Here is a 20012-nt window from a genome sequence, read left to right as displayed (position 1 = left end):
GGGAGATAAATATGTCCTCATCTGTTGCGTACGGAACCTTTTCTTACCCCAAGGTGCCGGCCCACGGGGAGGGGACGAAAGGAGGGAGGCAAGAGATGAAACAATGTTGCTTCATCCTTACAAAACAACACGAACAACAGGTGGCATGTTGCCTCGAGTAGGAAACAAAGTCTATGTTCATTCACTCCCTAATCACAAAACACTTGTCGAGAGCTTGCTCCAATCGCTAAAGGTGTGTTAATGTTTTCCCTGAAGGATGACTTAAAGGCCTGATACGGATCCACTTTTAATTAGGAGTGCAAAAATGGTTCACTTTCCTTTTTAGAAGGATTCTGAGAGTAATCCAGAGATTGGACCAGCAACCTTGCGAGTCAAGTGGAACAAGAGCACTTTGAAAATCGCAAAGGTTGCTCCAGCATGGCAATGTTCTTCTTGGCCAGGAACTGTAAGATGCTCAGACCATTTTGACCAGTGTCTTGAAACAATTCTCACCTTGTTTGAAAATAAACTGACAAATCACTCTGACCGTTCGGAAACACAAAACGTCGTTCATATGGGCCGCTCGGTTATTCAAAGTGCACCAAAACATTGAGCACACCTACTTCCACAGGACAGCACAGGTGGCAAAGTGAATTTCCTAACGCGCCCCGATTGAAGCAAACAGCACAAGTTGGTTGATAATCTGACCGGCACTAACGGGCAAAACGGATCATTTTTAATTGATCGTCTTGTGACACCAGTCCTGAAACGTTTGTGACCTCTGTGTCATTTTCAACACTGCATTGCCGTGGGAGCCTATCCCAGCTGACTTTGGGCGAAAGGCAAACTGCAGGTAGCTAGCCACTCGCTGCTCATTTACCGTTAACGTCCGCCATTCAAAATAACAAGTCAAACCTTTCTTTGCATAATCATGACAAGTTCACCAACCTCCTTTTTCCAGTGGTCAACCTCTTCTGGAATCTTCCATCTCTCTGTTGTTTGCTGGATGGCTATCAACTGGCAGAGAGGTACTCGTCCACTCACACGGTTCCTTAGAGGGAGAAGATAGTATTAGAAGACGCAAGAATAGGAATGTTTGGCAAAATATTGAAAGTTTCAACATGGTGTGTTTGGGAAAAGACAATGGTACACTTTGGTGTCCAACTCTGGCCCGCGGGCCAAATTCGGCCCGCAGTGTAATTATATTTGGCCTGTGAGAGGCCATATATATCATTCAAAACGATAATAGTCATTTTAAATACTAAACATTGTATTTCATTAATAAAACCACTTATAATAAAAAATGTCAATAAAAAAAAAATCACGCGACTTTGTTCAAGTTTTACTTTTCGGACCACTGGGCGTTGGAGTTTGACACCCCGAATCTACAGCGACAATAAGACTAAGACTAAGACTCCTAAACTGAACACAATATAACGCAATCATTTGATTCGACACATTTGCTGATTTGTTTCCTATCAGTGCTTCGCGACCACCAAATAATCAATCGTACTGGGACCACCCCGAGTGCGTTGCTGTCACGTGATTTTGTCAAACACGGTGCTTCGACAATGGCCATCAAGGTTGCCTCCTACTCTTGGATGGCTATAAAAAAATCGGACCCCCCCCTCGGAAGAAGGCTGACTGTGCCAAAGGCGAAGCTCTGAGATGACAGCAGTGGCGTTGGTCTTTTTGGCACTGCTCACTCGGAAGGTGTCGCCTGGCTGCTGCTCTCAGCTCCGTCCTGTCCACTGTGACGGGTCAAACATGTCGCCTCAAGTTCTCCATCAAACGAAGCTAACTTGCGACAGGTGAGTGAAACTCCTTGTTTCTTTTCACCATTTTATTGGATTTTTTTTTTTTGTCAAGGTTCTGGACACCAGCAACACCAGGCCTAATTTTTACTCGGAATTCCAAAGTAGCAATTGGAAACAAAGCGCCCTCATTGTTTGTTTTGAACCTCTTTTGATAAAAAAAAATAATAACATGATGATGGCCGCACCTGTTTAGATCTCATCTGAAGAGTTCTGTCCCGCCTAGGATCTTCTCCGGGAGCGATGCCAATTTGAATGACACACACTTGGATGGGCCTCTGACGCTCAAATATCAAAAGGACGCCTCTGCAAGAAAGCAAGGAGGTTTCAGATTATTGTCTTTCCAGAGGTGGCAAGTCAAAGATCTATTGAGGATGCAAGTGAGTCATCGAGTCACACGCAGAAGTTGCTATATTCTGCTTTGTGTGCGTATAGGAACAAAATGTACTTGTGAGAATGCGCATTTCGGTGCAATTTGACCTCTGTGCAGAAAAATGCTCGATCGGACCTCCAATATGTGGACGGCAATCCCAATCTCGAAATTGAGCAAAGACTATTCAATGGAACTCACAAGTCATCGGTTGTATGTGGATTTCCTCCGATTTCCTTGTCGGATGACATCAGGATCTGCTGTGAGCAGGTTTTGCCTCTAAAACTTTCCTACAAATGAGATGAAATAATGTGTTGACATTGACGACGAGCGCACCTGCGCAATAAAAGAGCAGTATCGGAAAATCTTTTCTTTACATCGATAGTAATGCTCGGTAACTTTTGAATGGAGAGTTTGGTTGTCGTTTCTCAGTCATGATAATTGCGTCTTTAATGACATTTTATTTGATAGATAAATTTCAAAGCGTTCAGGTCAGTTCGATGTACTTTAAAGCCTCAAAGGCAAACTTGTCTTGCCACAGCAAAGAGAATATATTTGAAAACACTCAAGATAATTGATACAAAAATTGTACACTATACAGGCAAGACATAGAGAGCTGACAGATGAAAAGAATCACGCAGGTTGATGCACGCACTAGTTATATTTTGACAGTTTGTGCCATTGTTAACTCATTTACTGCCATTGACGGCTAAAGACGTCATCTTATATATTTATTACTCGGCTGGTAGTGAATGAGTAAAGTGATTTTATTGCTCTGGGAACAAATGAGTCTCTGGTTCTATAAATTATAAATTTATAAAATTCTTGCAGAAAATTGAAGTATTATTTGCTCAAATGCAGATCCTGTCAGGACCCTTGACAACATCCTCCCCAGGCGGTTCCTTTCTCACAAGAGCAGGTAATAACACACGAGAAGAGAAAGACAAAAAAATGTCACAAATCATCGTGTTAAATGTGTTGATTTCGCCTCCACAGACAGCGTGAAATTCAGCCCCGCCAGGGAGGAAGGTTGGCCGCCCGCCCACGCCAGCAGATGGGTCGGGAGAGTGTTTCTGGCTGCCGTCTTTCTGGCGTGGCTTCGCATGACCAGGATGAAAATGTCACCAAGCAGAGATGGCAACGCCACCGTTGTGTCGTTTTTTTCTTTCAAACTGTGCTGGATTCCGCCACTCGCCATCCGTCCATTCTGGATAACCTTGGCGGCCTGCCTGGAGTATTCTCTGGGCAAAAGTTCACTTCTGCTCATCTCCTGGAAGGCGGTTCATCGTGCCGTGAAGTGGTTGCGACCCACTCGGCAGCAATGCCGAGCGCACTCGGTTACCGTGATCATTCTCTGCTTGACGCTCTGCATTCATTTTCCGACCAAGAGCGACAAGCAGTGGTTTGAAGATGTGTTTCTCGGGTCAGCATTGCAACTTTGGCCGGTGCTGGCCCACTTGGACTTGGCGTCTCATTTGTACTCTTTGTTTACGTCACTTCCCACGTTGCTGCTCTGCATTTGGACTCAGCTGACTCCTATAAGAATTCTCTTACATGTGCGACTGGAAGCGTGTATGCAAAGCTCAAGGGTGCCAACAAAATATGTGCTGGTCATTAAGATAAATCAAATAATATGATGGTGTCAAGAGATGCAATGTCACATTCAAAAAAAAAATTCCCCTCCAAAACATGATCATATTTCACATCATTCATTCATCTCTGTTTGATAAATGTTTACGCCGTGTGTCTAAAATGTTTTGAGTCTAGGAGGAAAAAATAGGTGTAACAGTCTTTCTATTAAAATAAAATATTCAAGATGGTGCTTTTTATCACATGTTGACGTGCAATAGTAAAGCAGTTTAGTTCAACAATAAAATAATTCAAAGTTTTGCTTTTTGTCGGGTGCCTCATTGAAAACTATGAATGAACATGTTTTTTTTTTAAAACCAAGAATAATTCCCATGATGGCTTTACACTTTGTGACAAATAATTAGACTTAAAATAAATAATTTTGCATTTATTGTAATGGCAGACAAAAAAACTGAATAAACTAAAACGCAACATGGCCTTTTAATTAAATTGTCAACCTGATGACTGACATGACTGACACAATTTGTCGAAATATGAATTCAGATGAAAAATCTTACCGTTTACATCCATCTCAGGGGGCGGCCATTTTGCTTTTTACTGCTACTTGCTCTCCACTGGCGCCATCACAGTGCCGAAGGGCTCAACTTGCCTACGTCACATGACCAAACCCAGAAAACAGGTGAGCCATACTTTGGTTAATGAGAGCTTAGGTCCTATGATGTCACTTTCAGTCGACAGCAAGGGGGAAATACAAGACAAAATGGCCGCCCCTTGAGATGGAAAAAAACAAGAGGACTTTTCTGCTTAATTCATATTCCACAAACACAGTATTAATCAGAATGTCACATGTAGACTAGTGGGGGTTCATAGAACATATTATTGTCAAGATTTTGTTTTTTTACTTGACTTCCCCTTTAAGTAAAATAAAAACAAATGTTGGTGAGAGAGGTTGGTGGAATAAAAATGTCCTATATCCTGAATTCCTACTTAAATAAAAACTAAATATTTATATTCACACACACTCATGTAGGCTAGTCATTCAATATTTACGGAATTTGTTAATATTAATAATTACAACCATTTGAAAATATAAAGAGAATGCGTTTTTTTTAAAGAATTTCGAGGTACACAAAACGACAAATAACAACAACAATGCAGTAGAGGTATTTGATGAAAAGGAGTGTCCTTTGTCTTTTTAATTGAAATTCATTTGCTCTAATATTAACTGATAATCACTTAAATGAATTGCAAATACTGCATTTTTGTACCGTCATGGCACTGAAACAAAATCCTCATTGCTTTAGTGATTTATTGTGATCAAATTAATGAGATTTGACAAGCAACAAAACTGAAAGATAAACAATGTCCCCATAAGTCATGATTAATCCGTCTGAGCACTGGAAAGCATCGAGTATTCACTTGGGAATTGGTAAAAAGCGCACATTGGCTGCTGTAGTCGTTATAAAGGTCAGCTCCCGGGGTCAGTGTCGCATCAAGGACGACGAGGAGGGTGTCTGACAATGGGCTGGTTCATTGCCATCTTTGTCAGCTTGCTGGCAATGACCAAGGCAGACAACCAAACGTGCAAACTGATTGGCCAGACAGGCTTCTTGGAGTTTGCCAAGGAAGGAGATCTTCTGATAGGCGGGATTTTTTCCCTGGCAAGCACCCGAAAACTCAACGACAACGACTACAAGGCGGTCCCTCATACGTACTGCATCCGGTGAGTGAACGTGTGTAACGCTCCATTTGAAGTCCACACGTTTAACACTTGAAATGGTTTACAGGTGGAATGACAGAGAGCTGAAGTTTGTCCGCACGGTGATGTTCACGGTCGAGGAGATCAACAGGAATGCGCAGCTCCTTCCGGGAATCAGTCTGGGCTATCGTCTCTACGGCGGCTGCGGTAGCGAGAACCTCATGCGAGCGGCAATAGAAGCCGTAAGCAAGGTGGAGTATGCGTGCAGCGGTCGAATCCAAGCCCTCCTCGGTCACTCATCCTCTGGAGTGAGCGAGGACATCAACAGCCTTCTTAGCCCGTTGTCTATTCCACAGGTGAGGCGATTCTCGTGACAGAAAAGGGTAAGAGGTTTCGAAAACAGCTGGCTCGCCACGGTTAATGTCTTTCTTGCTTTCTTTCACTTGAAGGTGAGCCATCTTTCAACATGTGCGTGCTTGTCAGATAAAAACCAGTACCCCAGCTTCTTCAGAACCGTACCGAGCGACCGCTTTCAGGTTCTGGGCCTGGTGCAGCTCATGAAAAATTTCAACTGGCGCTGGGTGGGTATCATTTATTCTTCGAGCTTGTATGCCGATGAAGGCACGACTGAATTTGTGGTTGAGGCAATGAAGGAGCACATATGCGTGGAATATCGGCTCGTTTATTCAAAGACCTCGACAAAGAAACACGAGGCCATTGTGAAGATGCTGAGGGAATCGTCTTCCAAAGTGGTCCTGCTCTTCATGTCCTTGTCTTACACCAAGTCATTCCTATCCAAAATGACAAGTTACAACATTAGCGGGAAGCATTGGGTCGGCAGCGAGGCGTGGATCACACATCAGGACCTCGCTTCCGTGGAGAGGCAGAGCATACTTCAAGGGGCGATGGGCTTTGCGCTCCCAGAGGCGTCTATTCCCGGGCTGGGCGAGTTCCTACTGGACTTGAAACCATCTGACGAGCCTCGGAGTGAAACAATTAAATCTTTCTGGGAGAAGTTCTTTGACTGTAGTTTCTCTCGCTCCAACACGTCAACTATGTGCACTGGTGATGAGGACCTGAAGAGCATCTCCAGCGGCTACACGGACGTAACCCACTTCAGGGCTGAGAACAACGTATACAAAGCAGTTTATTTGGTTGCATATGCGCTTCATGCTTTATTGCGATGTGAAAATGGTGCCAATCCAACCACGGGACATTCCTGCGTCAACAAGAGCGAGGTCCAGCCGAGGATGGTAAATAGAAAACACGCAGTTTCTGTCTTTGCACGTGAAAATGCTTCGTATAGCTTTTCTATTTGCTGAAATGTCTTCGGAGGTGTTGGACCACATCAAGTATGTGAATTTCTCGACTCCGAATGGAGCCAAGGTATTCTTCGATGATAACGGCGACTCTGTGGCCGAGTATGACTTAGTCAACTGGCACATGCGAGACGACGGCTCGGTCGAGATCGTCAACATCGGTCGGTACGACACGTCTTTTCCAGAGGGTCGAAAGCTGAAGCTGAAAGAAGACGCCAAAATAGTTTGGGGCGGATAAAGCACGGAGGTAAAATGATGAGCTTCATGGTCAGTTTGAAATGTATGTGGCCCGATCACAATTTCCTATTCCCGCTCTGTTTTGCCTGTCCAGGTGCCACGGTCTGTGTGTAGGGAACCGTGCCCAACTGGGACCCGCAAGGCCATCAACAAGAACAAGCCCGTGTGCTGCTTTGACTGCTTTGAATGCCCCGAGGGAACAATAAGTAATCAGACAGGTGAGCGAAGCAAAATGGAATCTGTTGTGAGCATGTTGAAATAAATCCATAACATGTCTCATTGTGCGTTGCCAGATTCTCCTGACTGCTTGGCATGTCCAGCAGAATTCTGGCCCAATGCCAAGAAAGACCATTGCCTTCCTAAACCCACCGAGTATCTTTCTCACAAAGAGAGCATGGGTGCTCTTTTAACCGTACTGAGCTGTGTCGGTGTGTTTTTTGCTTTTCTGACATTACTCATTTTTCTGACCTACAAAGAGACGCCCATCGTCAAAGCCAACAACTCTGAGCTGAGCTTCCTGCTTCTCATCTCCTTAAAACTTTGCTTCCTATGCTCTCTGACTTTTATCGGTCGGCCCACTGAGTGGTCCTGCATGCTGCGCCACACGGCTTTCGGTATCACCTTTGTGCTCTGCATCTCTTGTGTACTGGGGAAAACCGTTGTGGTACTAATGGCTTTTCGAGCAACATTACCGACCAAAAATACTAAACTGTTTGGGCATGTCCAGCAGAGGCTCAGCGTTCTGGCTCTTACTCTGGTTCAGGTTGTGTTCTGTATCACTTGGCTGTGTACTAAGCCGCCATTCCCTGCCATGAATCTGAACTACTACAAGGATAGGATCATTCTAGAATGTGCACTGGGTTCCGCAATTGGGTTCTGGGGTGTGTTGGGTTACATTGGATTTCTGGCCCTCTTGTGTTTTATTCTAGCTTTTCTGGCCAGGAAGCTTCCAGACAGTTTCAACGAAGCCAAGTTGATCACGTTCAGCATGCTGATATTCTGTGCGGTGTGGATCGCCTTCATCCCGGCCTATGTTAGTTCACCTGGCAAGTTCACCGTTGCCGTGGAGATTTTTGCCATTCTGGCCTCTAGTTTTGGATTACTGGTTTGCATATTTGTTCCAAAGTGCTACATTATCATCTTCAGGCCGGAGAAAAATTCCAGAAAATATCTCATGGGAAAAATGCCATCAAGAAACCTTTAAAAGTGTCACTTAATTAATTAAAAAACTGTAGACGTATATTAAAGGAAGATGGACTCCTAACTTGTACTGTGTACTGTATTTATTCATTGAATATATATATATATATATATATATATATATATATATATATATATCTCAATCATATGGGTTCATGAAAAAAAAATATAAAACAAACCCAATCACAGGTTTTGAGAGACCAGCTGTCCAAAAGTGTAGCAGTCTGTCATATTCTACCTCCTGGCCCATGAGCAAGCTTTGTGCACAAGCACGGACACCCAACAAATGACCAGTCCTCCACAAACATGAACTGTTTAATTTTTTTCTTCTAATAATTTGGTGGCCAGTGTCTTATGGTTAGAGTTCATTCAATTCAAGGAAGAAAAACAATTTTTTTCTTTTGATTTTTCCACATATGCTGCTTTGACTACCATTGACGGCTAAAGACGTCAAAGTTCAATTTTTTTTACTTGACTGGTGGTGAATGAGTTAATTAGTTCTACACTGGGCAGCTCTTAACAAAGATATCATCTGTCCTATCTTTGTTTTTGTTTTTTTCTAAACTTTTACTTTTACAAACAACCCTAAACATGGTGCTTCAACATCAACCTTAAACTTTCTCCAGAAGAGACTTCATTTCTATAATTTGTTCGAATCATTATTTTCATGAAAAGCAATATAAAATGAACCAAAAGCTCATCTGAAATCATATTCCATTTTCTTTTTTTGTGCTGTGATATGAATATGACACCTGACAGCTGCCCCCCTGTGGGGATTATTTCCAGTGTTTATGAAGCGAACCGCTTCATTTGCATCATATAATAGCCCAGTCGTTGTCCCTCTTAAATCATGCAGCGCCAACATGGAGGGCAGAACTATCCTCTTGTCCTCCCTCTTGTCTCTTCTGCACTTTGACACAGTGAGTGGCTGTGAGCTGTTTGGTAAGTTCAACATGCCCAATCTTTTACAGAGAGGAGACATCATGATTGGGGGCATTTTTCCAGTTTTTATCAAAGAGATAGGCAGCATCTCAACATTTCGGGAAACCCCTCCTGGAGTCAAATGCGCAGGGTGAGTTTAATAATATCTGAGCAATCCATCGAGTATTGATTGATTGATTTGTGGGGTTGTCGCGTTCCTATTTATTTTTTGTCAGGTTTGATCTGCGAGCTTTTCGATGGAGTCAAGTAATGGCATTTGCAATTGAAGAGATCAACAAAGACACGGCACTCCTGCCAAATATATCACTTGGTTACAGGATCCTCGACTCATGCGCATCTCCCACTAACACTTTACGTGCTGCTCTAACACTTGCTGGTGGAAAAGAAGAGACGGAACCTGGCTCATCGTGTCTGCCGGCTCTATCTGCCCTCATTGCGGAGTCGGGATCGTCCCAGTCTCTTGCTGTCGCTGGAGTACTTGGACCGTTCCAAATACCAATTGTGAGAGCTTTTAATGTCTTACTTTGTTATTAGGTCTTGTCAAATTGATATTTTTCTTTTGTTTATGTCTTGTAGGTGAGTTACTTCTCAACATGTGCCTGTTTAAGCGACAGATCAAAATATCCAACGTTTTTTCGAACGATTCCCAGCGACTATTTCCAGGCAAAAGCTTTGGCGGCCCTGGTCAAACACTTTGGCTGGAAGTGGATCGGAGCCATTCAGTCAGACAATGACTACGGCCGTCACGGCGTCCTCGCCTTTAAAGAAGAAGTTCAAACGTTTGGGGTTTGTGTGGCATTCGTCGGAACAATACTGCGCACATATTCGATGGACAAGCTCCGGGCTGTTGTGGAGACGATCAAACAATCGAGCGTTAAAGTTATTCTTGCATTTGTGCCCGAGGGTGACCTTTACCCTTTAATGAAAGAGATAGTTCAACAGAACATCACGGGGATCCAGTGGATCGCCAGCGAGGCCTGGATAACAGCCCCTCGACCATCCAACCCGGAAATTTTCAAAGCATTCGGCGGGGCCCTCGGCTTTGTGGTGCCTAAGATGGCGATTCCAAAGTTGAAGCCTTTCCTCGCGGGCATCAGTCCTTACACCGACGCCGACTCAGCATTTGTGAGGGATTTCTGGGAGATCACGGTAGGCTGCAAAGCCGTTCTACCAGGGGAGCAAGCCGACACCTCACAGGAAATATGCACCGGCAACGAGACATTAACGAAATCCCAAGATAATTTCTTCAATGTCACTCAGCTCAGAGTGTCTTATAATGTGTACAAGGCGGTGTACGCCGTTGCTCACGCTCTGCACCATTTGCTTTTCTGTAAGCCTGCTCGAGAAAAAGCAGCAAGACTGTGTATGAACGTGTCAGACATTCAGCCAAAGCAGGTGAGACGGAAAAACTCTTCAGCAGGGAATTACTAGGTTGTGATAAATTCTGCAATCCAGGGTTCGTTTTTTTTTTGTTTTGTTTTTTTTGTCTTTTCTTCATTCCTTAGGTAACCTATCACCTCCAAAAGGTCAAATTTAAGAACCAGTTTGGTGATAATGTCTTCTTTGACGAAAATGGCGATCCACCGGCTTCTTATGACCTCATCAACTGGCAGCTGAGAGACGGGAAGGTGAAACACGTGACGCTGGGCCACTTTGCCTTGGCTGATAACGGCGACTACAAGCTCAGCATTGACGAGGAGAAGATAGTGTGGCGGACGGGCAAAAGGGTGGGTATATACCAGGGTCTTATTGAGAAGAAGAAAAATCATTTCTTATGTTTTTTTTTTGTTTTTTTTAAACCAGGATGTTGCCAGTTTTCCATAGCTTTTGACAGTGTTGTCAAATTTGATGGGAAGATTAGAGGTGAATTTAGCACAAATTAAACAACAACATTTCAACAATTCTTTGAAATCAGGCCATGTATGGGGACTAGACCGATATGATTTTTTTTTTAAGGGCCGATACCGCATATTAGTGGGCATGGAGGCCGTTAACCAATATATGAAGCCGATATTTTTTGTTTAAAAATGAGTTAAAATCGTGTCAAATTTTGTTAAAAATAAAAACTCCAAAACTAGACTTAGCTTAAATACCTTTAAGCACATATTTATTAAACAACTTTAGTGATTTACAACATATTAAAGCTTTTTTAGACGTTGGAAAATCGACAACTTAGTTTTAAAAGTCTAACAAAAAGTGCGCTTAGATCCCAGGTTCAGCTGCATGTTTTATAGTTCAATGAAAACAAACTTTTAAGTTTACTACGGAAAATAGTTTTATATTAATTGTGAGTTGTTTATTAAAATTTTGGCAAAGTCGGTTTTCTTTCCTTCCTATGCTCGCGGGACCTCTCCCGTAGTGCGTGTGACTCGAGGTGAAAAAGCAAACAGGCAACTCACTGCTGATTGGCTGCTACAAGGAACCAATCAGATGGTGCTGTGGGCAGTTCAATTTGCTTCTGCAGACAGGGCCACGAGCACAGGAGAGAGCGAGAGAGATGTGTGATGCAGCGAGCCAAAATAAACCAGTTTTAAATTTATTGGCCTTGAAAGTTAAAAAAAAAAGGCAGATGTCGATAATCTGCAAAATGCCACGTCACTAATAGGGACAAATCTTGATTCTTGGTGTAAATGCTCTCTGTTCACACACTTTTCATCGGCCTGATTGATGTCATTGATGTTCCAATTACTCAGGTTCCACTCTCGGTGTGTTCTGTGGAATGTCCGGTGGGGACCAGGAAAGCTCAAATAAAGGGAGAGCCCATCTGCTGTTTTGACTGTATCCCATGCGCCGATGGCACCATAGCCAACACGACAGGTGTGTGCATCAACGTTTGTCATACCCAAGAAGCGCCATTTCGAATGCGGGATTTCAACGTTGCCATCCCACAGGTGCAGCAGATTGCACGCCGTGTCCACGAGAGTTCTGGTCCAACGAGAGGCGGGATGAGTGCGTTTCAAAAACCGTCGAGTTCCTAACCTATTCCGAGCCAATGGGCATCGCTCTGACCGTCGTGTCGCTGCTGGGGGCCTCGCTGTCCCTGACGACCATGCTCATCTTCATCTACTTCAGACACACGCCGGTGATCAAAGCCAGCAACTCGGAGCTGAGCATCTTCTTGCTGTTTTCTCTCTTTTTGTGCTTCCTTTGCCCCCTCACGTTCATCGGCAGACCCACCGAGTGGGTGTGCATGCTGCGCCATACGGCTTTCGGATTGACGTTCGCGCTCTGCATCTCCTGCGTCTTGGGAAAGACCATTGTGGTCGTGACGGCTTTCAAGGCCTCATTCCCCGGCAGCAAGGTTGCCGGAAAGTTTGGGCCGAAGCAGCAGCGGGTTATTGTTTGCTCATGCACTCTGGTTCAAATCCTGATTTGTGTACTTTGGCTCAAATTAAACCCACCCTTCCCAGCTATGGTTTTCAGATACAGCAATAAGATCATTTTAGAATGCAACACTGGCTCCGAGGCAGCATTCTATGCGGTGCTGGGTTACATCGGCTTTCTTTCGATTATATGTTTAGTTCTAGCATTTCTAGCAAGAAAGTTGCCCGATAACTTTAACGAGGCCAAATTGATCTCATTTAGCATGTTGATATTTTGCGCAGTCTGGATCACCTTCATCCCGGCATACGTCAGCTCTCCTGGCAAGTTTACGGTCGCTGTGGAGATTTTTGCTATTTTGTCCTCCGCTTTTGGCTTACTTGTCAGCATTTTTGCACCGAAATGTTATATAATACTAATAAAGCCAGAAAAGAATACCAAAAAGCACATCATGGGGAAAAGGTATTATACCAGTCCTTGAGATTATTATTCTATTTTAGGATAATTTGCAGTTTATCTCTATACATGGATGAAAAATGACAAAGATGTCTGAATGTATTGTGGTTCAGTGAAAATAAATAAATAAATACATTTTAAAAAATGTCAAATTTTTACTGATGTTTACAAACGGCAAGATGTCGGTCGCCAAAAACGGAAAGCGAATAATCTTGAATTTTGTTCTATAAATGAGAATGTTCAAAAATATCATAAAAGGCAATTGGCCATTTTCTTTTTGGTGGTGTTTGCAGGAGTTTTATTTGTTTCTGCGCTCATTTAGAATTTTCTGGTCATTAATCTTGAGGATTATATGTTCAATTATTTAAAGAAAGAGATTGTTTTGGGAAATGGGGTCTATATCTTGCAGCGATAATTGAGTCTACAGGAATTTCAATATATTTTCAGGGCTTACGTAACCAAGTAACGGTCATATTGATTTCACAAATTTGGGAATGGTCATAAATAGCAATAAAATCCATAGTTTTATGGTCGGCGGTGGGGGCGGGCCAAGTAAGATTTCTTTTCATGGGGCCCAAAAATCCCCGGCAGCGCCCCACATTATGAGAAATTGACTTTATAACACCATGTAAATAGAGTATAGTTGGGGGTTAAAGATAAAGATAAAGATAAAGATGTCCTTTATTAGTCCCACAATGGGGAAATTTGAGGTGTTACAGGAAATACTCGAAAGCCCTGGAATGCCTCGGGATCCTTGGACAAAGTGCTAGGGGGAGAAGGAAGTCAATGATTCCGTGCTGTTCCGGCGGCCCACATGATCTGACCCCGGACAATAAATAAGCAGTATCTTTGTAAAAATATACAGTACAATAAAATTGTTTATCAATGGCAATTTATTATGTGTATTTTTTTCTTTTTTTCCAGGGACATGAAAAACATTGCATTCAAAACAGTACACTACACTTTTTCAAAGGTTTATCAATTTGCCAAAGAAACTAGACAAATGACTATCCAGTGAAAGGAGGTGCACGCTCTTAAATGTAACAGATTTGCCTTCAGTTGTATTACAAAAGTAAAGCCACCGAACATTGCAGACACAATGAGGACAAGAATGGCCAGAAAATCCATCCAAAACAAAGAAAAAGGTTATGGTCGCCCAACTTCACGCCCGGCAAATTTATATTTCACCACAAAATCCATAACTTCAATTTGCTACCTGACCATCAAGTGTTTCTTGGTGTTTCTCTCTGGCCTCACAAGAATGATAAAACACTTTGGAGCAAAAATGCAAATGAGCAAGCCGTAGCTGGAGGCCAAGATTGCAAAGATCTCCACAGCGACCGTGTACTTCCCAGGCGAACTGACGTAGGCGGGCACGAAGGCCACCCACACGGCACAGAAGATAAGCATGCTGAAGGTGATCAGCTTGGCCTCGTTAAAGTTGTCGGGCAGATTCCTGGCGAGGAAGGCCAGCAGGAGGCAGGTGCAGGCCAGCAGGCCGATGTAGCCCAGCACCAGAGAGAAACCCACCACGGAGGCCATGTCACACCTCAGGGTCACCTTTAACCCCGGGGTGTGAAAGTCCGGTTTAGGTTCAGGGGGGCTGAGGGACAGCCAAATTATACAGATGATGATCTGATTGGAAAGAAATTGCGCAAATCGTTGGGTTAATACCGTACGCACAAACAGCTTCGGTCAGGCTTTTCTGGATGAACCTAAAATTATTTATAAGCTTTAAATGTGAACGAACTTGAAGGTGAACTACTTACTCAATGACTTTGAACTTACTTACAGTATTTTACGGACAATAAGCCGCTACTTTTTCCCTAGATTTTGAACCGTGCGGCTAATGCAACGGTGTTGCTTTTTCGTGGATTTTTCTTTCACCACTAGGGGCGCTCTATAGTTCAGAAAATATGCTAAATAAATCTCTTTTTTTTTTCTTGGGTCTGCTCTGTTTTAATTTGCAAAGTTGTTGCAGAGTTAAAGGGCACTGTTTTAACAATCTGATTATGTAACTTTATGCGCATTCACAGTACAAAATCGTTCTGGACATGCAGTAAACAACTCATTTTTTTTCAACATAGAGGGCCGCGGCTTAAATGCGGTGCACCTTATAGTCCAGAATATTCTTTTTAAAAAAAAATTTTTGGTGGGGGTGGGTGGCATGGTACTTGCAAATACTCAAGTCAATACACCACGGCATTATAGAACAGAATGCGGTACGTTTTCGAGCATCTAGCCTCTAAATATGTTCAAACATATAATTTGCGAGTAAATAAATGATAAATTAAATATGTTTACACATATTTGCATATACATTTGAATATATTTGCCAGACAAAAATGTTCACTCCACATTGACATTTAATTCATATAAACCTACAGTCTTTGCTTTCTGTAGGTGTAAAAAGCAGGATTGAAGAGTTCTCACTCATCTCATCAGCATGAGCTAGGCTTTTCTTTCTTCTTTCAAATTTGCAGACAAATTTTGACACAATATTTTGCCATAGCTGGAAAAAAAAATTGCAGGACTGCGAAACTGGATTCCACATTGGAGCAGGGCTGACTGCATGGCATGTACGGTTTGACCAAATTCTCGTTAATACCGCATATAAAACAGGTTGCAAAGTTGCCAATTAGAAACTGACCTGTACGCAGGTGAACACGCAGACACTCCCTCTCTGTTGGCCCGGACCGAACCACTTCATCAAGGCTTCAGCGCCAGGCCGGGCTGAGCGGAAGGCCGCCAGTACCACGATGGTCTTTACTTGCAGGCAGGACACGGACAGCACAAAACTGATGCCAAAAGCGGCCTGCTGAAAGCGACAAGACCACACGGACGGACGGCCAATGAACAGCAGCGAGCACAGGAAGCAGAGTTTGAGAGACAAGAGGAGCAGGAAGCTCAGTTCTGAATTGTTGGCTCGGACCTGAAAAGGGAAAGAAAATTGTTACGTTCTTGTAATATCTATAAATCTATAAGGTCATAAAAATGATACAAAGTCAAGATATGTATACAACAACTTATGAAGCTCACGTGAATCAAAAAAACTCAAACAAAAAATGTTTAGCATGCACACATCGGTCATCGGTTCGAATCCCAGCTCCAACTGTCCGCTCTCCAAGTGTCCTTGGGAAAGTCACTGAACCTTAAATTGCTTCCAGGTCGGTATTGTATTTGAAAACTGTTCTCAATTGCCTCAATCTGGTTAAAAAAAAAGTACAAAATAAATAGATTTAAAAAAAAAAAGAAGGGATTGGTGTAATTTTTTCTAAATCCAAGCGAGAAACATTTTTTTATTTTTTATTTATTTACTTTACTTTTAAACATTTTTACATTTTTTAGTTTTCTGTTAATGTTTAAATGATGTCAATGTTTGTTTTTATAATAACTTGGTGGTGTTGTCTTTTCTTGTGTGAAGCACATTGCCTTGCCTTTACTATAAAGTTGAAAAGTTTGTAAAACTCAATCTCATCTGTCAATTGAAATATCACTGAGTGACGTCTTACCACAGGTGTATGTCTATAGAAGACAAAGACCACAAAAACAGCGGTGGTCACCATGGTGCCAGAGACGGCTACGGCAGTGAGGGTGATGCCTAAGGTCTCGTTGAAGGCCAGGAAGTCCAGCTGGCGGAGGACGCAGACCGTATGCTCCGTGTTGGACCAGTACTCAAGTGGACAGCGGTCACAGTTGGGCGAATCTGAAGTATATCAAGACAAGGGATCAGGAAATAAGATTTAAGATTTGAAAAACAGGTGTTTGCTCACCAGTCATGTTGCTTATCTCTCCTTCAGCACACGGGATGCAGTCAAAGCAACACACGGGTTCTCCTTTCCTGGTGGCCAACCTGGTACCAGGAGGGCACCTCTCACTGCACACTGAAGCGGGAACCTGGAAAGGAAAGGCAAGGCTGCTAACAGTTAATGATATTCCGAAGAAAAGCAGAGACAAACAAAAGTAGTTTTAAAATGTTTTTGCAAACGCTGAGGCTCTCTGATGTTCATCAAGTCTACTGGAGATAAAAGTTGAAAGGAAGTTGCAGTAAATGTCACCTGGTCTGCTTGTTTTTTTTTTTTAAGTTTAGCTGAAGGAAATCATGATTCATCCAGTTTTTAATTAGCAAATAAATTCATGAACACAATACGTTGCAAGAACTGCTGTCATTTGGGGACATTGATAAAAATAGCTGTGTGTCATTTGCATAATCATGATAGCCAACATTAGCGTTCTGACGTACTTGGCCCATCTGTAACAGATAGAGACGGAACAAAAGGAGTCCAAGAATTGACCCTTGAGGAACCCCACGTGCCATGGTCATTCGATCAAATTCAAAACTTCCGATGGTTACAAAGTAACTCCTTTCCTCCAAGTAGCACCTGAATCATTGTAAAATGGTTGCATTTAATCCCACCCAAGTCAAATTATATGATCATGTAATCTGTTCAAAGAAATGTTTCGACTCTTTGGGCACCTGACTAGATCCTGAGCGCCACTGCACAGCCGTGTCATTCATGAGGATTTCGTAGCCGTCCACTCGGCCGATCAGAACAAGTTTCAGGGAGCCGTCGGGGCCCTTCTGCCAGTTGACCAGATCATACTTGGCGGGGATGTCGGCCCCTTGAAAATAAAGCCTTTCCCCCTGTGGCGTGGTGAAGTTGACGTCATTCAGTCCCTGCAACAGCTGAAAGGGAGACAAATTAGAACATTTTGTTATCAACTTAAATACTATTACAAAGAGAAATGCACAAAATATCAGTCAGCCTGAAGTGTTTGTCAAATCCATCTCATAAGAAACTGTTTACCTCGGCGGGTTTGACATTTGTGGGGGAGGAGCAGGTGGATCTGCCGTCCCTGGAGAAGGTGTGCGCGTTCGGGCAGTCAAGGCGGTCGTGAAGCGCATGAGCTGCGGCGTAAACAGCCAAGTAGACGTTGTAGGCCTGTCGTAGTTGCGAGGTGTCAGTGAAGAGATTCTCCACCTTCTCCAGGGACTCGTCCCCCCGGCACAGGGGCAGGGAGGCGCTGCGGTCAGATGTGCTTGTGCCGTTGGAAAGCCGAGGCCTGCATGCAAACTGCAATTCCCAGAAGTCCCTCAAGATGTCATCACCCGGGCGACGAGACGGGGTCAAACTTCGGAGGTACTCTTCAAAGCCGAGGATCGGCGAGCTCCGAATTGCCATACCGACGACTCCGCTCGCCACTTGCGAGGTGACGGGGTGTTGGAGGAGATTGCCGCTGGTGCTCCAGGCCTCGCTGGCGAGGAACTGCCTGTCCGTCACCTGGTGTCAGCATACAGAAGGATTACATGAGAACGCTGAAAGATCTGGATTTGAATGACTGCTTGCTTCTCACATTGAGTTCAGCCAGTTGCAAAAACAGCTCCCTGACGTCCGTGTACCACGTAAAGATCAGGATGACCCTGGCGCTCGATGCCTTAATGGCGAGGGCCGCTCTCCGGGCATCATTCGCAATGTTTTGCCTGTTTAGAGTCTCCACGAAGGCCAGGCACACCCCGGCTCGCTGGCTCTCCTCCTGGAACACCTTCAGGCCAAAAATATGACAAAAAGGATTAGAACTTACTTACAGCTCTGATGAAATGCGGTGGTACACCACTCCAAACAATTCCTGTATTGGATTGCGATTTCACCTTGACAGCCACCAGACCATAGTCGTTGTTTGCTATTACGGCGCCAATCCAGGTCCACTTGAAGTGTATGGCGAGCCTGGCAATGGCGCGCGCCTGGTAGATGTCGCTGGGGATGGTTCGGAAGAAGTTGGGAAATTGACGCCGGTCACTCAGACAAGGGCAGCTCGACTGGTAGCTCATCTAATGAGGAGAATTTATTCATGATTAAATGCACGTTTAAGAAGACATTTTAGTGACTTCTGCACAAAACATATACATCACTCTTCTCGTGCAAGTAAATAATTCGAATTTGGAATAAAAGCACAGGTGGGGAAATGTGACCTTTGAGCATCTTAGTACTTTGTCTAGACCTACTGCTTTATTCATACTGAATTAATATTTAGCTTTTTTGGGTTGTTTTGTTGAAATAATGTATTCTTAAGTGTATAATATTCAGGAATGATTTTCTGCAATGTGTATTATATTTAATATTTTTATCTTAATTCTTTATTTTGCCTTTTCTAATATTTTTACCATTTTTTTTATTTTAATTGTATTTGTTATTATTATTATTATTGTTATTAAATATTGTTTGATTTTTTTATTTTGCCTTTTCAAATTGTTCTAATCTTGTTACCATTTATTTTTTTTATTTTAATTATATTCTTTTTATTATTATTAATGTTATTATTAAATTGTTTTATTTTTTATATTAATATTATATTTTATTTTTTACTCATATTTCTCTTCTCATTTGACTGAATAACTAATTCAAATATTGTGTAATAACAGTTCACAACAGAACATACGATATTGATGCACTGTGGGGTGCAATTCTACCCCACGCATAACTATACTAATATTACATACTGTTAAATCAATACCTTACTGCCCGTGTCAATCAAAACAAATCTTAATTGCCTTTAAAAAGCTCATCTAAAAAGTCATTTCATGAACTTACTAACGGCACAGAGAGCGGCCCCAGCACTCTGGAGAGTATCATGGCCGTTTTGGAAGACGCACCACCAATGATCAATGGGACACCTAAAAGGACATTTTGCACAGTGTAAAAATATGCTTCAATAAACCCCTCTGGCGTTTTTCTCCATGCCATTTGATGATACCTTTCCCATTGACTACTCGAGAGCCGTCCTGCGGGCTCGCCGCCGGGTTGCAGGTGCTGCTGTCTCCGCTAACCAATGAGAGGGCTGCCTGCGTGGCCCATGGGTGCAAGGCGCAGCTGTCACGGATGTGGTAGCCCAACCTCACACCCGGCAACAGGTGAGGACTGCGGTTGATCTCCTCCACGGCAAACACCATGGAGTAAATGTACTGTAAGGGGAGTTGCTCTAAACTGGGGTGGGGGGACAACGGGAAAAGACAAGCAAATAATAAATTAGTCGAGTGTGAAACCTGAATTGACTTGAGCATACTAAATTTAATAACAGAATAATAA

General features: G+C 43.0%; 2 protein-coding genes and 1 pseudogene across 2 annotated transcripts; 2 read left to right on the top strand and 1 right to left on the bottom strand.

The window, feature by feature from the left end:
• Positions 1-1746: 1746 nt before the first annotated feature.
• On the top strand, positions 1747-8212 carry LOC148333206 (vomeronasal type-2 receptor 1-like; annotated as a pseudogene).
• Positions 8213-9142: 930 nt separating this feature from the next.
• Positions 9143-12952, top strand: LOC148333205 (extracellular calcium-sensing receptor-like). Its single transcript, XM_088301047.1, has 6 exons — positions 9143-9280; positions 9366-9651; positions 9727-10545; positions 10656-10877; positions 11844-11967; positions 12042-12952. The coding sequence occupies exons 1-6, from the start codon at positions 9162-9164 to the stop codon at positions 12950-12952; spliced, it is 2481 nt and encodes an 826-aa protein (XP_088157173.1). The 5' UTR covers positions 9143-9161.
• A 1187-nt stretch (positions 12953-14139) lies between these two features.
• LOC148333204 (extracellular calcium-sensing receptor-like) lies at positions 14140-19891 on the bottom strand. Its single transcript, XM_088300266.1, has 10 exons — positions 19717-19891; positions 19518-19600; positions 18578-18757; positions 18283-18471; positions 17736-18209; positions 17405-17614; positions 16701-16824; positions 16440-16633; positions 15578-15859; positions 14140-14562 (listed from the first exon to the last, which is right to left on the bottom strand). The coding sequence occupies exons 1-10, from the start codon at positions 19874-19876 to the stop codon at positions 14140-14142; spliced, it is 2319 nt and encodes a 772-aa protein (XP_088156392.1). The 5' UTR covers positions 19877-19891.
• Positions 19892-20012: the final 121 nt, after the last annotated feature.

This window comes from Idiotropiscis lumnitzeri, chromosome 7 (assembly GCF_059441095.1).
Source record: "Idiotropiscis lumnitzeri isolate Australia: NSW breed Sydney's pygmy pipehorse chromosome 7, RoL_Ilum_1.0, whole genome shotgun sequence".
In the NCBI taxonomy this organism is placed as follows: Eukaryota; Metazoa; Chordata; class Actinopteri; order Syngnathiformes; family Syngnathidae; genus Idiotropiscis; species Idiotropiscis lumnitzeri.
Note: the sequence above shows the minus strand (reverse complement) of the source record. Positions and strands in the feature narration are given on the sequence as shown.